This window comes from Cynocephalus volans, chromosome 15 (genome assembly GCF_027409185.1).
Source record: "Cynocephalus volans isolate mCynVol1 chromosome 15, mCynVol1.pri, whole genome shotgun sequence".
NCBI classification, from domain to species: domain Eukaryota; kingdom Metazoa; phylum Chordata; class Mammalia; order Dermoptera; family Cynocephalidae; genus Cynocephalus; species Cynocephalus volans.
Window position 1 is genome coordinate 37,121,107 of NC_084474.1, and position 21,811 is coordinate 37,142,917.

A 21,811-nucleotide genomic window follows, 5' to 3' on the forward strand; every position below is an offset into this window, starting at 1 on the left:
CTCAGCAACACAAAACATCTCAGGAAATATAGGTCTTTTTCTTCACAGAAATAAACCACACACAACAAATCTAGCTCACGTGAGGTGGAGTTTATTTCTCTCAGACTCCAGATTTAAATTTATTACCAATGTAATTTGTGGCTCAAAGGTGACAAAGGCATTGCTGTAATACTCAGCTCCAGCTTAACAGTATAAACTTGGCAAACAAACACTGTGTCAGGACTGGAAAGTGGTGTTCTGCACATGGAGCTGACTCAACGTGCACTGCAGCAAGCCCCAGCAATAAAGAATATCACTTGGATTCTGGCAAGGATGCTGGATTTTCAGGCTCTGTTTACCCGGCCCTGAAGAGGATAGATTTTTAAGGTCTGATGATGAAGGTTAAAACTTTTATGATAGTTTTTTACATGTAGAGATAGTTTTTTATATTTACATATAGCTTAAGTTTTCACTGAAATATGTTTTTGCTAGAATTCAATTGTTCCGTTGCTCCTAATATTTACTTTTATTGCATCATGGGCATAACATTGGAATTCCACTAAGTTTGTTTTGCTATGTTTTGCATCAGTTTTTCCTGAAATATTTTATTACATTCATATGCAGTGGTAACTTTTTTTGTAGGATTTCACACAAATTTACTATAATGTTGCTGGATTGGTACCTTTACCTTATACTTGTCTTTCCTACATGCACTGGGTAGAAATTCTTTACTAACCATTTTATATTGTGTTTTGCTTTTTAAATTAAAGCCCCATTATTTATTTGCTTTATGTCATATGTATGGTATGGGATTGAATTGACTGAAACTTGTCTTTTTTAATCTGTTGCTATTTTTCTCTAATGTAGAAACATTGTTGGCTCTTTTTTTTTTTTTTTTTTCCAGAATGAGTAGACTATCATGATCTTTCTACAGCTTCTTATTTCTTTATTTATATGAACTCCACTTTAAAATCATTCATAATAAATGCATGGGATAAAAAGTTCTTAATCCTCCCCCCCCCCAAAAAAAAAATCCTTATAAAATTGAAATGCATCTTATAAAATGGCATGAACTGACACGGTGTGTCGCTGGCAGACAGCAAGGCTGATACGGTTTTAACACTAACACCTGCCTCCACCCCCGCTATCACCCTGTTCTTCCACCAGGCTCCTTTCCGTTCCTTGGTCTCTGCTCTCAACATATGCTTTTTGTTTTGTTTTGCTTTTTGACTACAGTGCCATTCACCTAATTCTCCATTTTACAAACTCTTCTTCAGCCTTTAAACTTAGTTCTAACCTCATTTACTCCAAAGCTTCCATGGACTCCCCTCAGTAGTTAACTCTCCCTTCCTTGTGTTCCCAGGACTCTTTTGAGCTCATTACTGCAGAACTCACAAGGCTGTACTGCAAATGTCAGAGTGCCTATTTGTTTCCCTTGCTTGACAGGAACACCTCAGGTGGGGACCACGGGAAAGTACCTGACATAAAGCAGGTTACCAGATGAGCAGGCTAGAATCCTGATCATCTCAGACATCAGCCTGCTGGACTGAGCTATTATCTTGTTTTTGGAAAACCGGGGCACGTCTCTTCTCATGGTCTAGGGAGAAGGCACGAGCCAACAACAAAGACTGGAAAAAAAATTTTTTTCAGCTCATCCAGGCACAAGCCTCTGGGGACTCCCATTTAGAGAGCAAGGCTGGAGTCCACACTTATTCAGGATCTCGCATGTTGGTTGCCACACGAGGGGTGGGACTTACATAATTTTCTGATAGGTAAATCTAGAGGGCACTGCCACTTAGAGAACAACAGCTAAGAAAGGAATCCAGTGTCCTCAGAAAGTAGGGGCCCCTTGAAAAATACAATGTATGTTAAATGTCCAACATACTTGGGACACTAAGGCTAGAATATCATCTCTTGGATCTTTAAGATCTGTACCTGCAAAGGAAGGGCCGAAATGCAACATGGGGCTTTCCTGATAAGAAGCCTAGGATAACTACTTGGAATGAATGAAATTCTTTGGGAATGTGCTTCCATACTGTCATACTTACAGTAAAAGTAATAGTACAATAATCCTATCAACATATGAACATTCGTGCATATATGCCACATCTATTAATTTTTAATAAAACAAGTTCCTATCCCTTTTGACTGATAAATTTTAACGATTTTTGTTGTGAATTTCTCTAAAGGGCATTCATTGCTTTCTCGCCTCTTTATTGGGCATAATGAACTTTTCTTGATGGTACAAGGCTATCACTGTGCAAATGTTATTAAACTGTAACATAGAGCAATCCACCTTCTGGAGCTACTTGCTACTACACTAAGTGGACACAGGCTGTTATAATGTCTTATTTTGTGTGCCAACTTGTACCATTTTCTAGATATATATTCCACTTCCTTTATCAACATCAGTTCCATGCTTGCTGCTCTTAGGACACTGACTGTTAGTAAAGGATGTACCCTCTTCCACAAATTACCAACTTTTAATTTGTTGTGGGCCAAGAAAACAACCACATTTGCTTGGACTGAGTTTTAAAGTCAGAGTGAATAGGGCAACGGGTTTGTGTTTCTAACTGGATTGTGAATTCCTCGAAATTAAAATAATCATTTCTATCTTTGAGCCCCAAAGTGCCTAGCACAGTGATTTGCATACTGTGGCCCTGAATAAATGTTTACTGATTTGAATTAAACCAGTATAAGAGCTGTATTTTTACATCTATTTTGGCTACTCAAGCAGTATTACCACCTTGCTTTCTTCGTTTTAAGGTAAATCACCAAGAACAGAGTTTGTTAGATATGGGCTCTCCCTGTAAGTGTCATCATTCCTGTGGTCTGGAAGGATATACACAGCAAGAATCTGTGAAAGGTGAGTAAAATTCCAGATGATTATTAGTTCCTTCTTTTTTTCTTACCAGGACTATAAAATGTTCTACAAGTATTGTTTCTTTAATAAGAAAACGTTACATAAAACCCACAATTATTTTAGCAGTTCTGTGGAAAACAGGCTTAAATGAGGAGGCAATGGGGGCAGAAAGGAGGAAACTACAAGAAGCAAGAAATTATTATTGGGGGGAAAATGTGGTGAAAAAATTAGTAAGGACTTGGTGACAGATGAGGTACAGGGAAGAAAGGTGACAGGGGAATGTCATCAGAGAGTGTTCGTATAATGACAAGTTTGCTCTTTCATTTCCTCTTCATTTAAACGTTTACTGAGCACTCACTCCTATATGAGTATTTCATCGGGTTACCGGTGCCACCAATGGTGATGGAGAAATGAGAATCAATGTGTGTTTTCTGGGGGAAGGGGAACCAGTGATGACAGCCTGGAAGTCACTGGGAAGCAAGCTGAGTATCACTTGTTTGACATGGGTAACCAGAAGACTAAAAGCAAGGATGAGTCATACCAGAAGATACAACATGAAAACCTACAAATACATGGTGGATGAGACAAAGAAAAAATTGAGAAAGAAAGAATTCAAAGTCATATATTCAGTCATCTTAAATTAGTTATTTAGCTTCAACAGCCATGGTTGCCTCGTGATTAAACTGAAATAATTATGAGTGTAAGGATTATAAGAAATGCATGAGGTACTGTACATGAAAGGACACTTAAGAGTGTAAATCACTGTAAAAACACAAGACATCATCAGTATTTTGCTGTCACAAATCCAAGGGTTAAAAAAAGGACAATATCATTCATTTCCCATTATATGTCTACCTTAAAAATTAAAGCCTCTCTCCCTAGTGATATGCTCCAAGTCCTCTATTTCTCTCTACTTCTACTCCCCAGCAGCACCTTCCTGTCAACCTTATCAACTTTTTTTTTAAAAAAGGACACACTAAAAATACTTAGCAAAGCAAAGACTAGAGGGACTGCCTGAGCTGGGCTCTCCTTCCCAAATGAGCACTGCACTGCAAGAAAATATAACTAGAGAAACCTGGCTAACTTTGACATTGACATCCTAGACTGAAAACTAATTTTCAAGCGAGGCTTTTAAGACAGCAACATTAAAACAGAATTTCCTTAAATAGCTACAATTCTATTTCTCTTCACAGTAAATTAAAATCAGAATATAAGTTACTACCTCATCTAGCCACTAATGTTAAGGTTAAAATTCCACTTCCTTTGCTTAGAACAACAGAAACCAGTAAAAGGGAGGGAGGGGAGCAGCAAATTTGAGCTTTAGACCGGCTTTGCAAGTTAGCAAATTATTAACCACTGCCAGGTTTCTACATTTGTAAAGTGAAAACTATAATATGTGTCCTGTACCTCCCCTATCCTTGCAGTTGTCAAGGGTTTATTTGACTGTTTTTTCCACTAAACTGAATATTCCAGAAGGACCACATCTTTGTTTAATAGTATATTCTTGGCACCTAGCAAAGCAGTGGGTACAGAGTAAGCACTAGATGAATGCAATGTTTTGATATCCCCAGATAAAAGTGATAGCATAGGAAATTTATTAAATCTATTAATTTATGTAATATAAAATTAATTTATTAATCTATTTTCTTAAATGTGTGTTTTTTTTAAAAATTTTATTTTGTCGATATACATTGTAGCTGATTAATGCTCCCCATCACCAAAACCTCCCTCCCTTCTCCCTCCCCCCCCAACAATGTTCTTTCTGTTTGCTTGTTGTATCAACTTCAAATAATTGTGGTTGTTATATCTTCTTCCCCCCCCCCGGATTGTGTGTGTATGTGTGTGTGTGAATTTATATATTAATTTTTAGCTCCCTCCAATAAGTGAGAACATGTGGTATTTCTCTTTCTGTGCCTGACTTGTTTCACTTAATATAATTCTCTCAAGGTCCATCCATGTTGTTGCAAATGGCAGTATTTCATTCGTTTTTATAGCTGAGTAGTATTCCATTGTGTAGATGTACCACATTTTCCGTATCCACTCATCTGATGATGGGCATTTGGGCTGGTTCCAACTCTTGGCTATTGTAAAGAGTGCTGCGATGAACATTGGGGAACAGGTATACCTTCGACTTGATGATTTCCATTCCTCTGGGTATATTCCCAACAGTGGGATGGCTGGGTCGTATGGTAGATCTATTTGCAATTGTTTAAGGAACCTCCATACCATTTTCCATAGAGGCTGCACCATTTTGCAGTCCCACCAACAATGTATGAGAGTTCCTTTTTCTCCGCAGCCTCGCCAGCATTTATCGTTCAGAGTCTTTTGGATTTTAGCCATCCTAACTGGGGTTAGATGGTATCTCAATGTGGTTTTGATTTGCATTTCCCGGATGCTGAGTGATGTTGAGCATTTTTTCATATGTCTGTTGCCCATTTGGATATCTTCCTTAGAGAAATGCCTACTTAGCTCTTTTGCCCATTTTTTAATTGGGTTGCTTGTTTTCTTCTTGTAAAGTTGTTTGAGTTCCTTATATATTCTGGATATTAATCCTTTGTCAGATGTATATTTTGCAAATATTTTCTCCCACTCTGTTGGTTGTCTTTTAACTCTTTTAATTGTTTCTTTTGCTGTGCAGAAGCTTTTTAGTTTGATATAATCCCATTTGTTTATTTTTCCTTTGGTTGCCCGTGCTTTTGGGGTCGTATTCATGAAGTCTGTGCCCAGTCCTATTTCCTGAAGTGTTTCCCCTATGTTTTCTTTAAGAAGTTTTATTGTTTCAGGGTGTATATTTAAATCCTTAATCCATTTTGAGTTGATTTTAGTATACGGTGAGAGGTATGGATCTAGTTTCATTCTCCTGCATATCGATATCCAGTTATCCCAGCACCACTTGCTGAAGAGGCAGTCCCTTCCCCAGTGAATAGGCTTGGTGCCTTTGTCAAAGATCAGATGGCAGTAAGTGTGTGGGTTGATTTCTGGATTCTCTATTCTATTCCATTAAATGTGTGTTTTGATGAGCCAACATTTTAAAAAATTTTGATAAAGTCTAATTTGTCAATTCTTTTCTTTTATAATTAGTGTTACCTGGTTCTTGACTAAAAAATTTTTGCTTGCTGTTACGTTGCAAAAATATTCTCCTCTGTTTTCTTCAAGAAGCTTTATAAGTTTTAGCTTTTTCATTTATATCTGTGATCCATTTTGATATAATTGTTGTGTTTGATGCAAGATAGGGGTAGTTGAGTTTCTTTTTTATTTCCCTTCTGTATGGGGTGTCTTTATGTGACATTAGTGAAAAAGACTTCTCCCCTGAAATTCTTCATTACCTTTGTTGAACCATTTCTGTTTGGGTCTATTTTGGGGCTCTCTATTCCAATGCGTGGATCTGTCTATCCTGTGGCACCAGGAACACATGGTGTGGATTACTCTTACCTTACAGTACATGCTGAAATCAAGTAGAGTAAGCCCTCCAATTTTGTTCTTATTTTTCAAAATTATTTTGACTAATATAGTTATTTTGCATGTCCATATATATTTGAGATTAGCTTGTCAATTTCTACAAAAAGTCCTGCTGAGATTCTGACTGGAATTGTGCTAAATCTATAAATCAACTTTTGGAGAACTGACAGTTTAACCATATTTAGTCTTCTAGTTGAACACAATATATCAATTAATTTATTTAGGTCTTCTTTAATTGCTCTCATCAATGTTTTATAGATGTCACGCATCTTTTTTGTACATTTTTCATTAATTTTATCCCCAAGTGTTTCATTATTGATACTACTGCAAATGGAATTTTTAAAATCTCATTTTAGTAGTTTTGCTGATTCCTGAAGATTTTCTCTGTATATGGTTATTCCATTTGCAAACAGGAAAATTTACTCTAACCTTATGCCTTTCATTTATTTTTCTTGCCTTATCACACTGGCTAAACCCTCCAAGACAATGTTGAACAAAGGGGTTAGAGCAGACATCCTTACCTTGTTCCCAATATTGGTAGAAGAGATGATCTTTTGCTACTTAGTATGATGTTATAGGTTTCTTATACATACTTTATCAGTATGAGGAATTTCCATCCTATTTGTAATTTGCTGAGTTTTTTTTTTTTTTTAAATCATAAATGAGTATTGACCTTTGTCAAATGCTTTTTCTGGCATCTATTGAGATACTCATGTGGCTTTTCCCTTTCAAATTACTAATATAGTGAGTTACACCAATTGATTTTTAAGTATTTAACCAACCTTACATTTCTGGAAGAAAAAAAAAAAAACTTTGGTCATAATGTATTATTGTACATTTTTATATAGCTACACTTGATTTGCTAATATTTTGTTAAGTATTTTTTGTCTCTTTACATGAAAGTCTACAATGTTCTTTATTTGTAATGTCATTGTATAGTTTTAGTGTCAAGGTTATGCTGGCCTCATAACATTTATTGGAAAGATACCATCTTACTCTTTTTTGGTAAAGGTTTTTTGTAAGATTGGTAATATTTCTTCATTGAATACTTGATAGATTTCACTGGTGAAGCCATCCAGGCCTGGAGTTTTCTAGTGCAAAGATTCTTAATCATAAACTCCATTTCTTTAACGAATGGTAGGTTATTTAGATATCCTGTTACTTCTTGTGTTTTCAGCTGTTAATTTACGTACTTCAACAAATTTGTCCATTCATTCAAATTGTCAAATTTATTGGCATAAAGTCCTTTACTAACATATAGTAATATGCCCTAATTATCCTTTGAAAGTCTGTAGTATCTGCAGTGATATCCTTTCTTTCATTCTTCACATGGGTGATTTGTGATTTCTCTTTTTAAAATCAGTACAGCTAGAAGTATACCAATTTTATTGATCTAAAAGAATCAGCTTTTGGTTTCAAGATTTTCTCTGTTGTTGGTCTACTTTTTATTTCACTGATTTTACATTATATCTTTTTTATTTCCTTCTTCTTTTTCTATCTCCTTTGGATGGAAGATGAGGCAAATAATTTACAGCTACACATTTCCCTCTAAGCACTGATTTAACTTCCACAAACTTTGCTATGATACATTTTTCATTTTCAATCAGTTAAAGCTATTTTCTAATTAACCCTATGATTTATTCTTTAATGAGTAGATTATTTAGAAAACTATTGATTGATTTTCAAATATTTGGGGATTTTCTAGTAAAATTTTTGGTAGTGATTTCTATTTAACTCCATTGTTGTCAAAGAATATACTCCATGTGACTTCAATCCTTTGAAATGTACTAAGACTTGGTTTGCCCCACCCCCCTAAGTATATAGCATCATTGTACAATTGAAAAGAAAGCTTATTTGTAAATTGTTCAGTGTAGTGTTCTATAAATGTTAATTAGATTGTTAGTCAACAGTATTGTTCAAATATTCAATATTCTTACTTTTCTTTGCAATCAATTTGATCAATAACTGAGAGAGTAATTAAAATACCTAACTATAATTATAAATTTGTTTATTCTTTTCTTGGGTTCTGTACCTTTTGTTTCATATATTTTGAAGCTGTTATTAGGTGCATAAATATTTAGGATTTTTATGTCTTGGTAAATTGACTCTATCAACATTATGAGATATCCCTCATTATCTCTAATCATTGGTTTTAGGTTCTAGGGCAAGAAAGTTGCCTGGATAGGGAAGTTGTTTTCCTGTTGAAGAGTGATATATTTCCTGTGCTAAAGTGAAAAGATAAAACATGAGACCAGTTCACAGACTCAAAAAGCCTCCACTTTGTGTGGAAGAGAATCTATCACACAAGATGGAACGGGGTTTTTCCCATCTTGTCTTCACCATGGCCCACTATTGGCACAGGGTGCTAGGTACTATCTTAAGTGATAGTTTGTGATAGAAGGAGAAGGGGGGGTGTTGGGGTAATAGCTGCAGGCCTGCTGCCCCTAGGGTTCACTCCCATGACACTCTGGCCTAATATGAGTTTATTCGCTCCCTTGGATAGCTCTAACCTGGATGATGCTTCCCCCAGGATGCCAATAGCCTATGTATGAATGATGCTTTATACTTTAATTTTTTTCTTTATTTTCCTTCACATAAACATTTTGATTTTGTGTTTTTCAATACATTAATCCAAGAGGTCCTCATTCTTACACTGTGTTCTCAGCTACATGAGAAGAATCAGAAATAAGTCAGCAGCAGCTCCAGATCTACACAGCAGGAATACTTTGACCCCACGAAACAATTCTGACTTTACCTCTTCCTACTGCATAGGAAATAAGCCTGAAAAGGAGGTGATAAAGAGAGGTTAAAAGAGGTCAAGGATGGTGAAAGGGTCAGAGTGGAAACAAGGAAAGTGAGGCTTGTACACATACACACAGACACACACACTGTTAAGGATTCCTGATCCAAACATTTAATACTGATACACTGGCTCACTTTCCACACAAGAGCCCTCCTTCACTGGGTCAGGCTAAGCCTACACTGCATATAGATGTGCAGAAATCTCAAGATAGCTGGGTAAGAAAAACTTTAAGAATGAAACTTCTGTACTCCTCCATGTTGCTGGGGATGTATGTTTGAAGCAAAAATTAGAATCTTTAATTTTTCTAAATTCTGTACTTTTGTGTGGCTTCCAGATGGCTCTCTAAATAAGAGCTGCTTTGTGGTGCCAGGGCCAGTGTCCTCTGCTGCAGTGGTGACAACAGTGTCCAGACAACTAATGGAAAAAAGGTTTTATTGGCAATATATGAGATCAGTGCAAACCTACCTTGTTGACCATTGTCTGTGTGTTATAATACGGCAAATGTAATAGAACACACTGGGTGATGTCGGTCCAATCCTCGGTCTAGTCTTTCCTCCCCCCCCAAAAAAAAAAAAAAATTTCCCACACCCCCTCCAGTGTTTGGATTTATTTGAGCTTTGTAGAACTTCACAGGTTGCTGGTTTGGTGACTGCTGTGTGGTCAAGTTTGTGTAAATATAATATGTTGGTCTTTCTCATGTTGTTTTAGAATATCTATTCTTTACAAACTTCTTTTCGTATTGAAAGAAAAATAAAGCATTTTTGTCAAAAGATTCTAAACAAGGCAAAGGATCTGAAATATAAGCTTGGGTGCCTCTTTTCACAATGCACGGGTCTTTACTCATTCTCTAGTTATGCTCCTTCCCTTATTTCCTACTTTGGACAAGAACTTCTGTCCTGAAAATTTGACTTCTGTCTTATTGCTGGCCAAAATAACAAGACACACATACATATCTAATTCTTGGAATGACTCTAAATTCTAAAAGACTTACGTAAAAACCTGAATAAATGAGGAACTCTCTAGTCCTCATTTCCAATCCATACCCCTCTGGTTGAACTTCATTCCTTACTTATTATGTTTATGTCAAACACTTACACTGCTCAAATTGTAGGGACCAAATCTGTTTACAATTCTCAAATCCTAGGGTAGAGGGAAATAAGGAGTGGGTGGTGGAGTGGAAACTTGGAGTGGAAGACTGAGAAAAGAAAGAAAAATGTCTGTCTCATTCACTCATTAATTCTTCTGCTGACGCAAGAAACCGATGTAAAAGTGGACACAGGATTATCTAACAGGATGTAGATTCGGTGTAGCTGAACTCTATGTTTGCTGCCGGAAACCAAAGCTTTTTCTTGAATTTACAATAAAGAAGCATAGCAGAGGAAAATAAGGGCCCTCATGTGTCCTTTCTCTGACCTCTTTCCCTTATTCCTGAACTACAGGGGACTGACCGCCCCTTGGGCTGTGGAACCCCATCACTGGGGCACCCTCACTAGATGGTTGATTTTGCTGTACTGGATTCTTCCTTTCCCTCACTTCCCCTAGTGTTTTCTAAAACATGTTAACCCCCACCCCATTCTTTTCTTCCTGAAAAAAATGCAATAAATGACTTAAAACTTATTGGCACTGAAAAAACAAAATAAAACACTAGTACAGTTGATCCAAGTGACTATGGGGTGGTGTCTGCTAATGGGTACAGGGTTTCTTTTAGGGGTGACGAAAATGTTCCAAAATTAGATTGTGGTGATGGCTGCACAACTCTATGAATGTACTATAAGTACACTGAATTGTATACTTTAAAAGGGAGAGTTATCTGATATGAGTCATATTACAATAAAGCTGCTGACTGAAAGAGTATTCTCAGCCAATCTCATCACGTTAAATATCATCTATGAGCCCGTGGCTTCTGAATTTCTGTCTCCAGCTCTGCCTTCTCCACTGAGCTCCAGCCTACTTGACATCTCCATTTGAAGGGCTAAAAGGAATCTCAAACTTAACATAGGTCACACAGAACTCTTGCTTCCCCTTTCCAACCTGAATCTTTTCTTCCTGTATACATTCCCATCTCAGCAACACACCACCACCCACAAGGTTTACTGTCTCCCCAGCTAGAATGTGCGCAGGGACCCTTCCTAAGTCTGGTTTTCTTCTGTGTCCTTGGAGCTAACAAAGAGTAAGAGCTCAGTAAATATTTGTTCAATGAAATAGCCAAGCAATTGAAAAAAAATGGTAAAAAAAAAAAAAAAAGTTTTAAAAAACAATCAAACCATCACCTTGTCACAGAACTGAACCAAGATCTTTGAGGTATCTCAATTTTAACACATAAAGATAGGCATAGTTTACAAGCAATGAAAACTACATCATTTCTATTATAATTTTTAAAGTAAAAATAATTTTCCCAAAAAACCTCTATGCTAGATTGTGAGAAAAATTCAACTGACAAAAACCAATATAGGGAGTTGAGATCTCTTTTAGAATAGAAATTAAGCGCTAAAAGAATTGCTGTTAGCCAGCAGACAGCTAAAAGCATATTTTCAGAACCTCTTAAACATCCATCAAGTACTCATGAAAGAAAAAACGCAAATAGCAGTCCCTGCTCTCTTTCCATAGACCCTACCTTGGGTCATTTCAAACCTTCAAGTGTCTCTTCTCTTATTATCAAGCACTCTTTCCCACCCTAAGATGCCATACTATTTGGTGTTTACATAAGTTCAGTTGTCCATTTCCCCCCCCCTTTACTTAGAATTTTTACTGGAACTAATTTATGATGAAAAACAACTATTTCTCTTTCAAGTAGATATTCTTCACATATTCATTTTTGTAAATTCTAAGATCCTTATTCTAATATTCCCACAATTTTTCTAACATTTTGTTAGACTAGTTTTGAGTTGAAAGTATGTGAACATGCTAATTGAAAACATTTTCAAAAACTTGCATTAAAAAATTGTCCTTTAAACTTTGGATCCTAACGCAAATTAACAGAAATTAGTGATGTTTGGTCTTAAGAGCTGACTTGCAAAGCATGTACAAGCTCCATACAAGCATTTATGACAACCTATGAAAAACTGTATTTCACATTGTTTTAATTTATCATTTACTCCAAAACAAAGTTTCTTCTCTCCTTTAAATTTCCATTGTTGCTTAGGTACCAATTCCAATTATTTTTTAAAAATCTGTTAGTCCCAACTGTTTTCTAAAATGTTTGACAAATATCTATGTCATTTGGTATAAAATTACCTCATCTACATTTCTTTCCACAGAAACTGCCCCATTCTTCTCTGAGGTTTATTTTCCACATCTATAAAATGGGGATAATAATATCCACCTCCCAAGATTATCAGGAGGGTCAAATGTGGTTAATTATTAGGGCCCTTTATAAATTATAATGCATTAACTGTTGAGTAATATGGATATAAATGTTGGACAATGCCCAGTAAAGAGCATGGGCGTTCAGCACTCTCAAGTGCTTAACCTCTTTATTTGTAATAGTCATAGTGTTGTTAACAGAAACTGTGTCAATCCTAGTATCCCAGTAAATTTATATGTTCTTTTTGTTTAGACTGTACTGATGTTTTCAACTTTTTTTCTTTTAGAATGTGGAAAACAGATTATTAAATACACTTCCTGGGTATGAACACCTTGTCATTTTCTGCTCCTTTGGCACTTTTAATTCTGTTATAATAACACTTCTCATACCCTTCTGTGTCCTCCCCATCATGGAGCCTGTTTTATCAAGCAACGTAGCATTCTCTACCAGTTTTTAAACTTCACAAACAAGGATGGTATTCACGGCTAACAAGTGACAATTAACCACATGAAATACTCTTTTTAGAAACTAGATACTAAAGAAGTTATCAGCTTTAGGAGGAAAAATATTTCAAAGCTTATGTGACCCATAACAGTACTTTAACCCCTTGCTGTGCTTGTGAAATTTGCTTGACAATTGATTTCTTTAATAATGAAGTTTTAGTGATCTATCCCAAGCTATAAGACACTTATCCATGGCTTTCTCATTGAGAAAATAATTATAAACCAGTATTTCCCAAACTGTATCCTGAAGGAAAAAAAGGCTTTTGCTGTCCAATAAGTATGTAAATATCATGACCTATACTCACCCTATTAGAAACTCAAAATAGCCTTTGGCACATATAGTCACTGACTTCTTTACAGGTATATGGGAATTACATTACTCTTCCAATTTCCTCTACATTTAAAATATTTTATAGCTTAAAAAAGGAAATGTATATCTATTTTTAACTGGAATTCCCCAAAGCTGATGAACCACAGAGTCCTTTTCTCCCCTTCTGGACTTCTCCCTAACAGGAGAAGCAAGTAGACAAGAGTTTAGAGGTACACTTTTGGCTACCCATCCTCATCTACCCAAATCACAAAGAATGACCCGTTCACCAAACACAAGTACCACAAGTCCAAGACACCAACACAGAGGAGGGTGGGAAGGGCAAGCACACACCTCAGAGTTTCTCTGCCACATGCAAGTTAGAGGTGGAAGGTGACATCACTTTATTTCCACAGCAGCTTTCAGCAACACATACTCAATGTGTGTGGTAAGCCTCTTCCTACCCTTTTGGATAGTAGCCAAGCTCTCTCCAATACAAGAGCTATAGATCTGAACAGACTGATTAACATAAGAGATAGAATGTCTCTGTCCCTTTGCACAAGTAGATAAATGACTCACGGCTTCCTGAGCTGAAAGGGAAGATTAAAGCTCACCAAATATTATGATAGAACACCACAGAGTTCAGATGAACACAGTCACTTCAGGAAGCAGCTCTCTGAAATACCTTGGTAGAACGGAACAAGGAGGAGGTTCTAACAGTCAAAATAACTGCAGGACTTTGGAGCCTTGAACAAAATTATGCAAACGATTCCTTTCTGAAAACATAAAAGAAATAAACTGACATCTACTTCTAATTTCGAGAAGTCTCTGGGCCATATTCAATAACTAGCCAACAATGGAATAATATTATACCAATCTTACAGATGATAACACGCAAGCATAGAGACATTAAGTAACTTGATATGGCCATGCAACTAGCAAGTGCAGAAACTAGAATTTGAACCCAGGGCCCAAGCTACAGTGCTTCTTGATCTACAAAGAGGTAACAGTGGGGTGGGGAGTAGCTGGCAGATCGCCTGCTCTGACTCTAGCTTGTTCTCTTGCATCTTACTAATGAACCCACAATGAAGATCACATTAATGGACTAAAATTATCTTGTCTGCAGTTTTTAGCAAATGGCATTTCAGGGCACATAGCCTTTTAAAAACTGGATTTAATTTAAAATGCTGCAGCATTCTTGACATTCACTTATTTTGACTAGCCATCACCGATTAGTCTGAATCAGGGAGATTTAACTTTCATTTAACCTTCTACTATGACAAGAACCTAAGAAAAGCAAGAGTGCCACTGGCAACAGTTGGGTGTGGCATGAAAACAAGGCTCCCTAAGTCAGCCCTCATGGAGCAGTGCATGGGCAACCCTGCTACTCCTCTGCACCTCCAGACTCCATGGTGGTGGTCTGCAATATGAACGAAACCCTCTTATAAGTTACTGCAAAGTTCTTACCCAAAATTTACAGACTGTCTTCCAAAACTCTAGAGTCAAGCCTCTTTCCCCTACATATAAATTCTAACACTGGATTTTCTAAAACAGTATCTTTAATGAAGTATAAGAATTTAATCCCTCTAATTCCACTAACATCTATTTCAGAGTTATATGCTGTTCCATTACATCCAGCAAATAAGAGCAATTAAGGCTATTTGCCAAATTCAGTGATCTAAACTCATCCTTTTCCTAGCTATTTGGAATTACCTCCTGGCCCAACCACATAATCTTCTTCACATAGATTGTTCAGCTACAATTGTTTTAAGGTATATATCAAAATTATGTCCCAAATTGTGGTATCCCTGTAAAGTCTTGGGGCAGATCTAATCTTGATCTTATTAGGGCTAAAGAGGAAAAGGGATTTCCAACTACTTTATGGACAACTTGGCAGGAATGTGTTAGACTGTGGGATTCCTGGAAGTGGAAGTAGGGTAGGCCTTATTGACTACTGTTTCCCACATGTGTATCAGGAACCTGGTAAACAGTGGGCCTTGACAAATATCTAATTGAGGGGATGAACAGAAACATTGGCAGCAAACCTAAAGAAAACCATCCCTATTTCAACAACATAAATTTGGCTAGGCCAGAAGGTTGGTTATGAGGGTCTCCAAGTATTCTCAAATATTTCAGAAAGTCTAAAGGAAACCATGCATTTACCTAAAGATGAGATTGTACGGGGCAACTAAAAAGTCAAATTTCCTTGACTTTGGCAAACATTACATGAAGTCATTGTGATGAGACTGGTTGTTTAATGCAGGTCAGAAGTTCTGATGTTGCTCGTTGAAGTGGGGAGGAAAAGGCTCCCATTCCTTTCTCTCCATACCCCTCTTAGGTGGAAGGACACATTAATCTGACTGGGACAGATTTACTAATGAATAGGGCTCCAGCATTTTGAAAGATCAAGCATGCATAGGGCTGTGGCTGTCTCTGGCTCCTTCTTACTAATGGGCAGGAGGTAAACAGATTCAGAGCAGGGCTTGACTTCTTGCTTTTTGTCTTCTTTTTTGTAATGCTTGTGCTAGGAGGCACTCCATGGTCAACTAGTAATAAAATCTTGGTGAAGGAGAAGAGGCCCTGGTTGAGAGCTGACTTCTATGCAAGTTTACCATGAGCACCACACCAGCAATTATGGGCACTTGGTTCATATGAAATGGAAATCGTTGCCCATTTCTGGCCACAGCCCTAAGGGAGTAAACTTCAGATCATTCCTAAGCATAAGAAACAAACCCAGGAAGTGATAACTTGGGCTTGGCAAATGACGGCCCTAATCCTGGCACCACCTAACTTGCTAGCAGCCCTGCCCAGACAAGGCATTCCACCTTTCCTAGTCTCAGTGCTTTCAATGGTCAATGAGGGTGTTGGATTACTAGATAATTTCTGTTTCCCCTCCAACTCCAGCAGTCTATGATTCAGTGAATGGCAACTCTGTCTGGTATCTTAAGCATATGCCTCTTGCTTGAGCCAACACAGACCATTTGCAGACACATACTCATTAGCAAATTGGAATTCAGTGTCTGCTGCACAATCCCTACCAAAGGCTTCTTAAAGTCATCTGAATCCAGCTCTCCACTTCTCTACAAGAGGCAATGTAGTGTAATGCATGAGGGTGCTAGTTCTGGAGCCAGACTGCCTAGGGTTCAAAACCCTGCTCTGCCACCTAATAACTGTGTATCTTTAAATAAGTTGCTTATCTCTTTTGTAAAATGAGGCTGATAATGATAAAGACTCATGAATATGTAATGAAGTTTTAATGAGATGCTACACTTAGATGTGTACTGGCCATGGTAAGCACTCAATAAATATTAGCTAAGATTATTTTTTTTATTGTTACTCATTGCATGAGGCAATGGAATGAAGTTGGGAAAATCACACACCCTGATGGACTGCTTGCACTGCAGATGTAGAACCACAGACCTCACATGGGTCCTTGATACTGTCTGGCAACTCTTTCATCTCCCAGTTCCTTTGTTCTCCTGCTCTCCCACAATGCTATCTCATGCCTCCCATCAGCTGATGACCATCCCTTCTGCTGCATGGGGGGGAAAAGCCATCAGACAAGCACTACTTTATCTGACCCCATCCAGTGTCGAAAATATACCCACATCTGAACCCGTTTTCTCCACCTTCTCTCCAATTTAATGGAAGGAAGGTCCCAAAGGCAACCCTCTACTTTGGTTTCAGATCCCCTCCTCTATGGCTTTATAAAAACTTTCTTCCCACAGTTATCTCTCTTCTCTCTGCATCTTTGGTTCCTCCTTAAGGTGACCCCCAATGATCCTCACCTCCTGGTACTCATGCCCTGTATAGTTCCCTTCCCTTAAGTGGGGGTGAAACCTGTTATTTATTTCTAACCAAAAGAATATGCCAATGATGGATTACTGCTGTGATTACACTGCATTATACAAGACTCCATCCCGCTAGCAGGCAGGCTCTAAGATTGTCCCTGCTGGCTTGATGAAGTAAGAGTCCATGTGGAGGAGGCCCATGTGGCAAAGAACTGCAGGAAGTGAGGGTAGGGTGGGGGAGAGGGGCTCCAGGAGCGGAGGGCAGCCTCCAGGTAACAGCCAGCAAGAAATTGGGACCCTCAGTTTTACAGATGTGAGGGAATGAATTCTGCCAACAACTCGGGTAAGCTTGGAAGTGAATTCTTACCTGGTCAGGTCTCTAGACAAGAACTGAACCCACCTAATACCTTGACTGCAGCCCTGTGAGACTCTTAGTAGCAGACCCAGTTAAACCAAGCCCTGTCTCCTAACCTATAGAAACCGTGAGAACTGTTTTAAGGCAAAAAGTTTGTGGTCATTTGTTACACAGCAATAGAAAACAAATACACTCTCCCTCTTCCAGATAATTCCCATCATGCTCTAGTCATTAGAGCCTACTGCATCCTATCCTAAAATAAAAACCTAGACAGATGCCTTCCAGCTACTCCCCCCTTCTCTCTGTTCTCCTTTCTGACAAAACTTGTCGAAAGAGTTTTTTACATGTGTCCCTATGTCCTCACCTCCCACTTGCTGCTCAGCCAACTCTACTCACATCACAGAAACTTCTTTTGTCAAGGACACCAACAAGTTCCATATAATTGCATCAAATGGAACAAGTCTCTATTCTTTTTCTCGTCAATATCCCGGTAGTATTCAACACGGTTCATTCCTGCCACTGTTTGGAACTGTTTCTCCTCCTGGCTTGCTGAGCTTTACGTTTTCTGGTTTTCCTTCTACTTACTTGGGTGTTGCTTCTCAACCGTCTTCACTGGCTTCTCCTCCTAAACCCAAACTTAGACAGTGCTGTGCCCAAGATTCTCCTCTCTTGGCCCACTGCCCTCCCTTGGTAGTCCCCAGGCTTTAAGGGACATCAACATGCTGATGATTCCAAGTTCCTCTCGCTAGCCCTGACCTCTCCCCTCAGCCCCAAATCCTACAGCCATCTGCCCAACTCCAACCTCCACTTGGAGGTCTAATTGTGTGCAAAACAGAATGCCTGATTTTTGTTCTCCCAGTTTTCCCAGTCTCAGGAAATGGCACATCTAACCAAGCTCTACGCCATGGCGTGGATTTCTGGATTCCTCCCTTTCCTTCATCCCCATCACAGGGTCTATCAGCAAGTTCCCACAGATTGATCTTCACAGAAGATCCTGAATCTGTCCATTCCTCTTTAACTCCACTTCTGCCATCCTAGTCCAAGCTGCCCTCTCTTCTCCCTTGGACTACAGCAGTGACAGCCACCTAACTGGACGCCCTGCTTCTGCTACTTTGTACTCCACACAGCATGATCTTTTGAAAAACACAAACCACCCTGCATGCCTTTACTGCTTAAAACTTTCCAAAGATTTCACACTCTACTTTAAAAAGGCCCACCTTTTCTACGTTGTTGGCCCCTACCTGACTCTTTGTCACATCTCATACCAAGTTCCAGCCACTCTAAGCTTTTTCTCCTTCCCACTCTAAGCTTTTTCTCCTTCCACTCTAAGCTATTCCCTCTGCCTGGAAAGATCTCCCCATGCTAAATGTCTTTGATCTTGGATCAACTGTCCCCGTCAGACAAGACTTCCCCATAGAGCTTTCTTTTCTTCCTCCTGGACTCTGAGATACTGTTATTTCAAACATAGCATATATCACAATCTGAAGTGCCATGCTTGATTTATTTATTTGTTTGTTTGTTTGACTGTTGCTATGACTCCTTGTTCTAGATGTGAGCATCAGGAAAGTGCCCACTGCTGTGTTCTAGAACAGCATCTAGCATAGTAGGTACTCAATAAATAAGTTGAATAAATGAATGCATGAATATATATATTGACATTCTTATATGCATTATAATAATGTTATCTTGTTCTATTCTTGTTATATATCCTGCTATATCTTGTTATATTAGAAAATCTCTTCAGGTGCAGTGTCAAGATGTCTTTAAAGCAGCAAAAAAAAAAAAAAAAAAAGATAAAAGATAAAAGTATACCACAAACTGTGGGCAAATAAAAGTGTTATAAAATGAAGCCCATTTTGAAAGAATTTAAAAGAAATTTATTTGGAGATGTGAAAAATCTTTTTTGAGAACGTGAATGATCACACCCTAGTTATTCTGTTTTTATAGATTTGATTTTTTCCTCCATGGGGTTTGCTTTGATCACAGAGTATAAATTATTATTAATGCTTCTATCACAAGTTGTGCAATCACTATTCAAACCACAAAACATATTTTCAGTATTTCTGGACAAAAATGCTAAGGAGTCACTACTCTTGTTATTCAGTGTTACGGACACCATGTGACTAAATTCCAAATACAGCTATATCCTGTAGCCCATACAATGCAGGCTTTTCAGTAGACCATGGTAATGAGTGTTGTCACGGTTTGGATTCCAACATGCAGCTGTCAAAAACTATCATCCCAAATGACTATTCGCTGAAAATTTCTCACTCCTAGAGCTAGTACTACCATGGTGGTCTATGGGGAAAAATCTGTCCACCTCTATTCCGGGCTATTCTAACTACTGATGTTTAACATACCTTTTGGAAATGCAATTTCAAGCTTTGAGCAACTGACTTGTTCTGTGAGCCCCAAAAGATTTTTTAAATTGTCCTTATCTATTAAATTCACTTGCTTATGTTTTTTTTTTTTTTCCTTCCTGAAGAACGAGTAACATACCTTCTGGAAACTCTGGTAAATAGTTATCAGTTGATTTTAAGAATCACTTGAGAAAAATCACTCTCTCCATCGCCTACCACTTGCTGCCCTCAAAACTTCTTAGCAACATACACCGTGCATGAACCTCAACGTGGTTTGCTTTGTCCAATCGCATGCCTGAAAGCCCAGCCAGTCAGTTGTGTAATAATAAACCCCTTATCTCCTGAAGATACACAAACGGAAAGATCTCTCGGTGCTTCAGCGCACAGGGGACTTCGCTAGAATTCTCCGCAGAAACTCACATCCATTTTAAATGCCAAGTCTCCCTCCCACCTTTTCCGATTTCCTCTTTTTTCTCATCTGCAATTTTGAGGAGGGGAAAAACCCCAAATGCTAAACGTTGTCGACTTGAAACATGGGAGGGCGAGGAGCAATTCCCAAAGCTGCTAGCAGAATGCATGTGGGACCAGGGGTTTGGTTTTTGCTGTACTGGCCTTACCGGTCCCCCCACAGGCGCCTGTGAAGGAAACTCATCAACAATTGTTCTTGGGTGAAAAAAGGTGTTGAGAGATGGACAAGAGAAGCCGCTCGCTAGTTTCAATAAGCTCCAACAGCCCTCAAAATAGGGAGAGGGGAACAACCCTGCTTTCTTGGGGGGGAGAATAAAATCTCACTTGCCCCTACCTCGCCGGTCCCCACAGGGCGCAAACCGGCGCCTACCTGGTCCCATCTCCAAGTTCCCCACCCTCCGGGGAGAAGCGTCCTTTTCTGGCACCCACACGAGACCACAAACCGGACCCGGCCCTTGAGGACAGGAGGAGAGGCGGCCTCGGAGAGGTGCGGGGGGCCCGCGGCGCCGGCAAACCAACAGTTCCCTCGCCCTGCCCCGCGCTGCCGCCGGCGCCGCCTGACACACCCCTCCCGGCCCGGTGTCCACGGCCGCCGGTCCCCCGCCTCAGCCGGCCGCTTCGCCCCGGGGCCCGGGCCGGCGGGTCCCCCGCGCGCCACCGCGCCCAGCACGCACCTTCAACGCGCCCCGGGCCGGGCCCTTGGGGACCGCGCGGCAAGGTCCGAGGGGCACGAAACGCTCCTCGCCGTCGTCGTCGTCGTCGTCGCCGTCCACCACCTCGACGACCACCTCCTCGTCGTCGTCTTCGTCGTCGTCCTCCTCCTCCTCCGTGCCCCCTCGGGGCTTCTCCGCCACCCGCCCGAGCCCCCTGCGCCGCCTGCTCCCAACCTCCTCGTCCTCGTCTTCCTCGCCCAGAAGCAGCAGCACCGGCGACGAGGCGGCCGCAGCCCCGGCGGCCCGAGGGGGGCCGGTCCCGGCGCTGCGCGGCGGCGGCAGCGGCGGCCTCCAGCTCTCGTGAGCCGGGGCCGGGGCCGGGGCCGGGGGCGCGAGGCCGGGCAGCGCGGCGCCCCCCCGGCGGCTGCCCAAGCTGGAGCGCTTGGCTAGACGCCGCGCCTGCATGCCTGAGCGCGGGGCAGCGGGCCGCGGCGCGGAGCCGGACGGTTGGTCACCTCCGCCGCCTCCTCTGCCTTCCCCGGCGACCGCTGTGGCCGCAGGCGCCCGGCGCGCGGGGCTGCGAGGGGCTGCAGGAGCCGCCTCCCCGGGCTGGCGGCTGCCACTGGCTGCAGAGGCGCGGGCGCCGCCTTCGCTGGACCGGCCCGCGGGGACGCCGGCGGCCGGCGGCTACGGCGGGGCGGCGCGGCGGCCGCGGGCGGGGGTGGGTGTGAGCGAGCGGCGCGCTGCCGCCTCCGCCGCCGCCGCCGCCGCCCGGGAGCCGCGGGCCGCGCTGCGCTCCATGCGGCCGGCGGCCGGGCCCGCGCGCGCCTCTCCCGGCCCGCTGCGCCGCGCACTCCGGGCCTACCGCGGCCGTCCCTGGGCGCGAGCTGTTTGTGTTGTGTTTTCCACCCCCGCCCCCCTCTTCTCGAGCCATTCTTCGCAGCCCTCCGGTCCCCCCGTGCAGAC

General features: G+C 40.7%; 1 protein-coding gene across 1 annotated transcript in view; it reads right to left on the bottom strand.

Moving 5' to 3' along the window:
- Nucleotides 1-21,310, bottom strand: part of ZNF704 (zinc finger protein 704) — a 204,421-nt gene extending 183,111 nt beyond the window's left edge. Inside the window, exon 1 of the mRNA XM_063079674.1 lies at nt 20,867-21,310. Coding sequence (XP_062935744.1) covers nt 20,867-21,310 — 444 coding nt within the window. The remainder of the gene's footprint in view (nt 1-20,866) is intronic.
- Nucleotides 21,311-21,811: the final 501 nt, after the last annotated feature.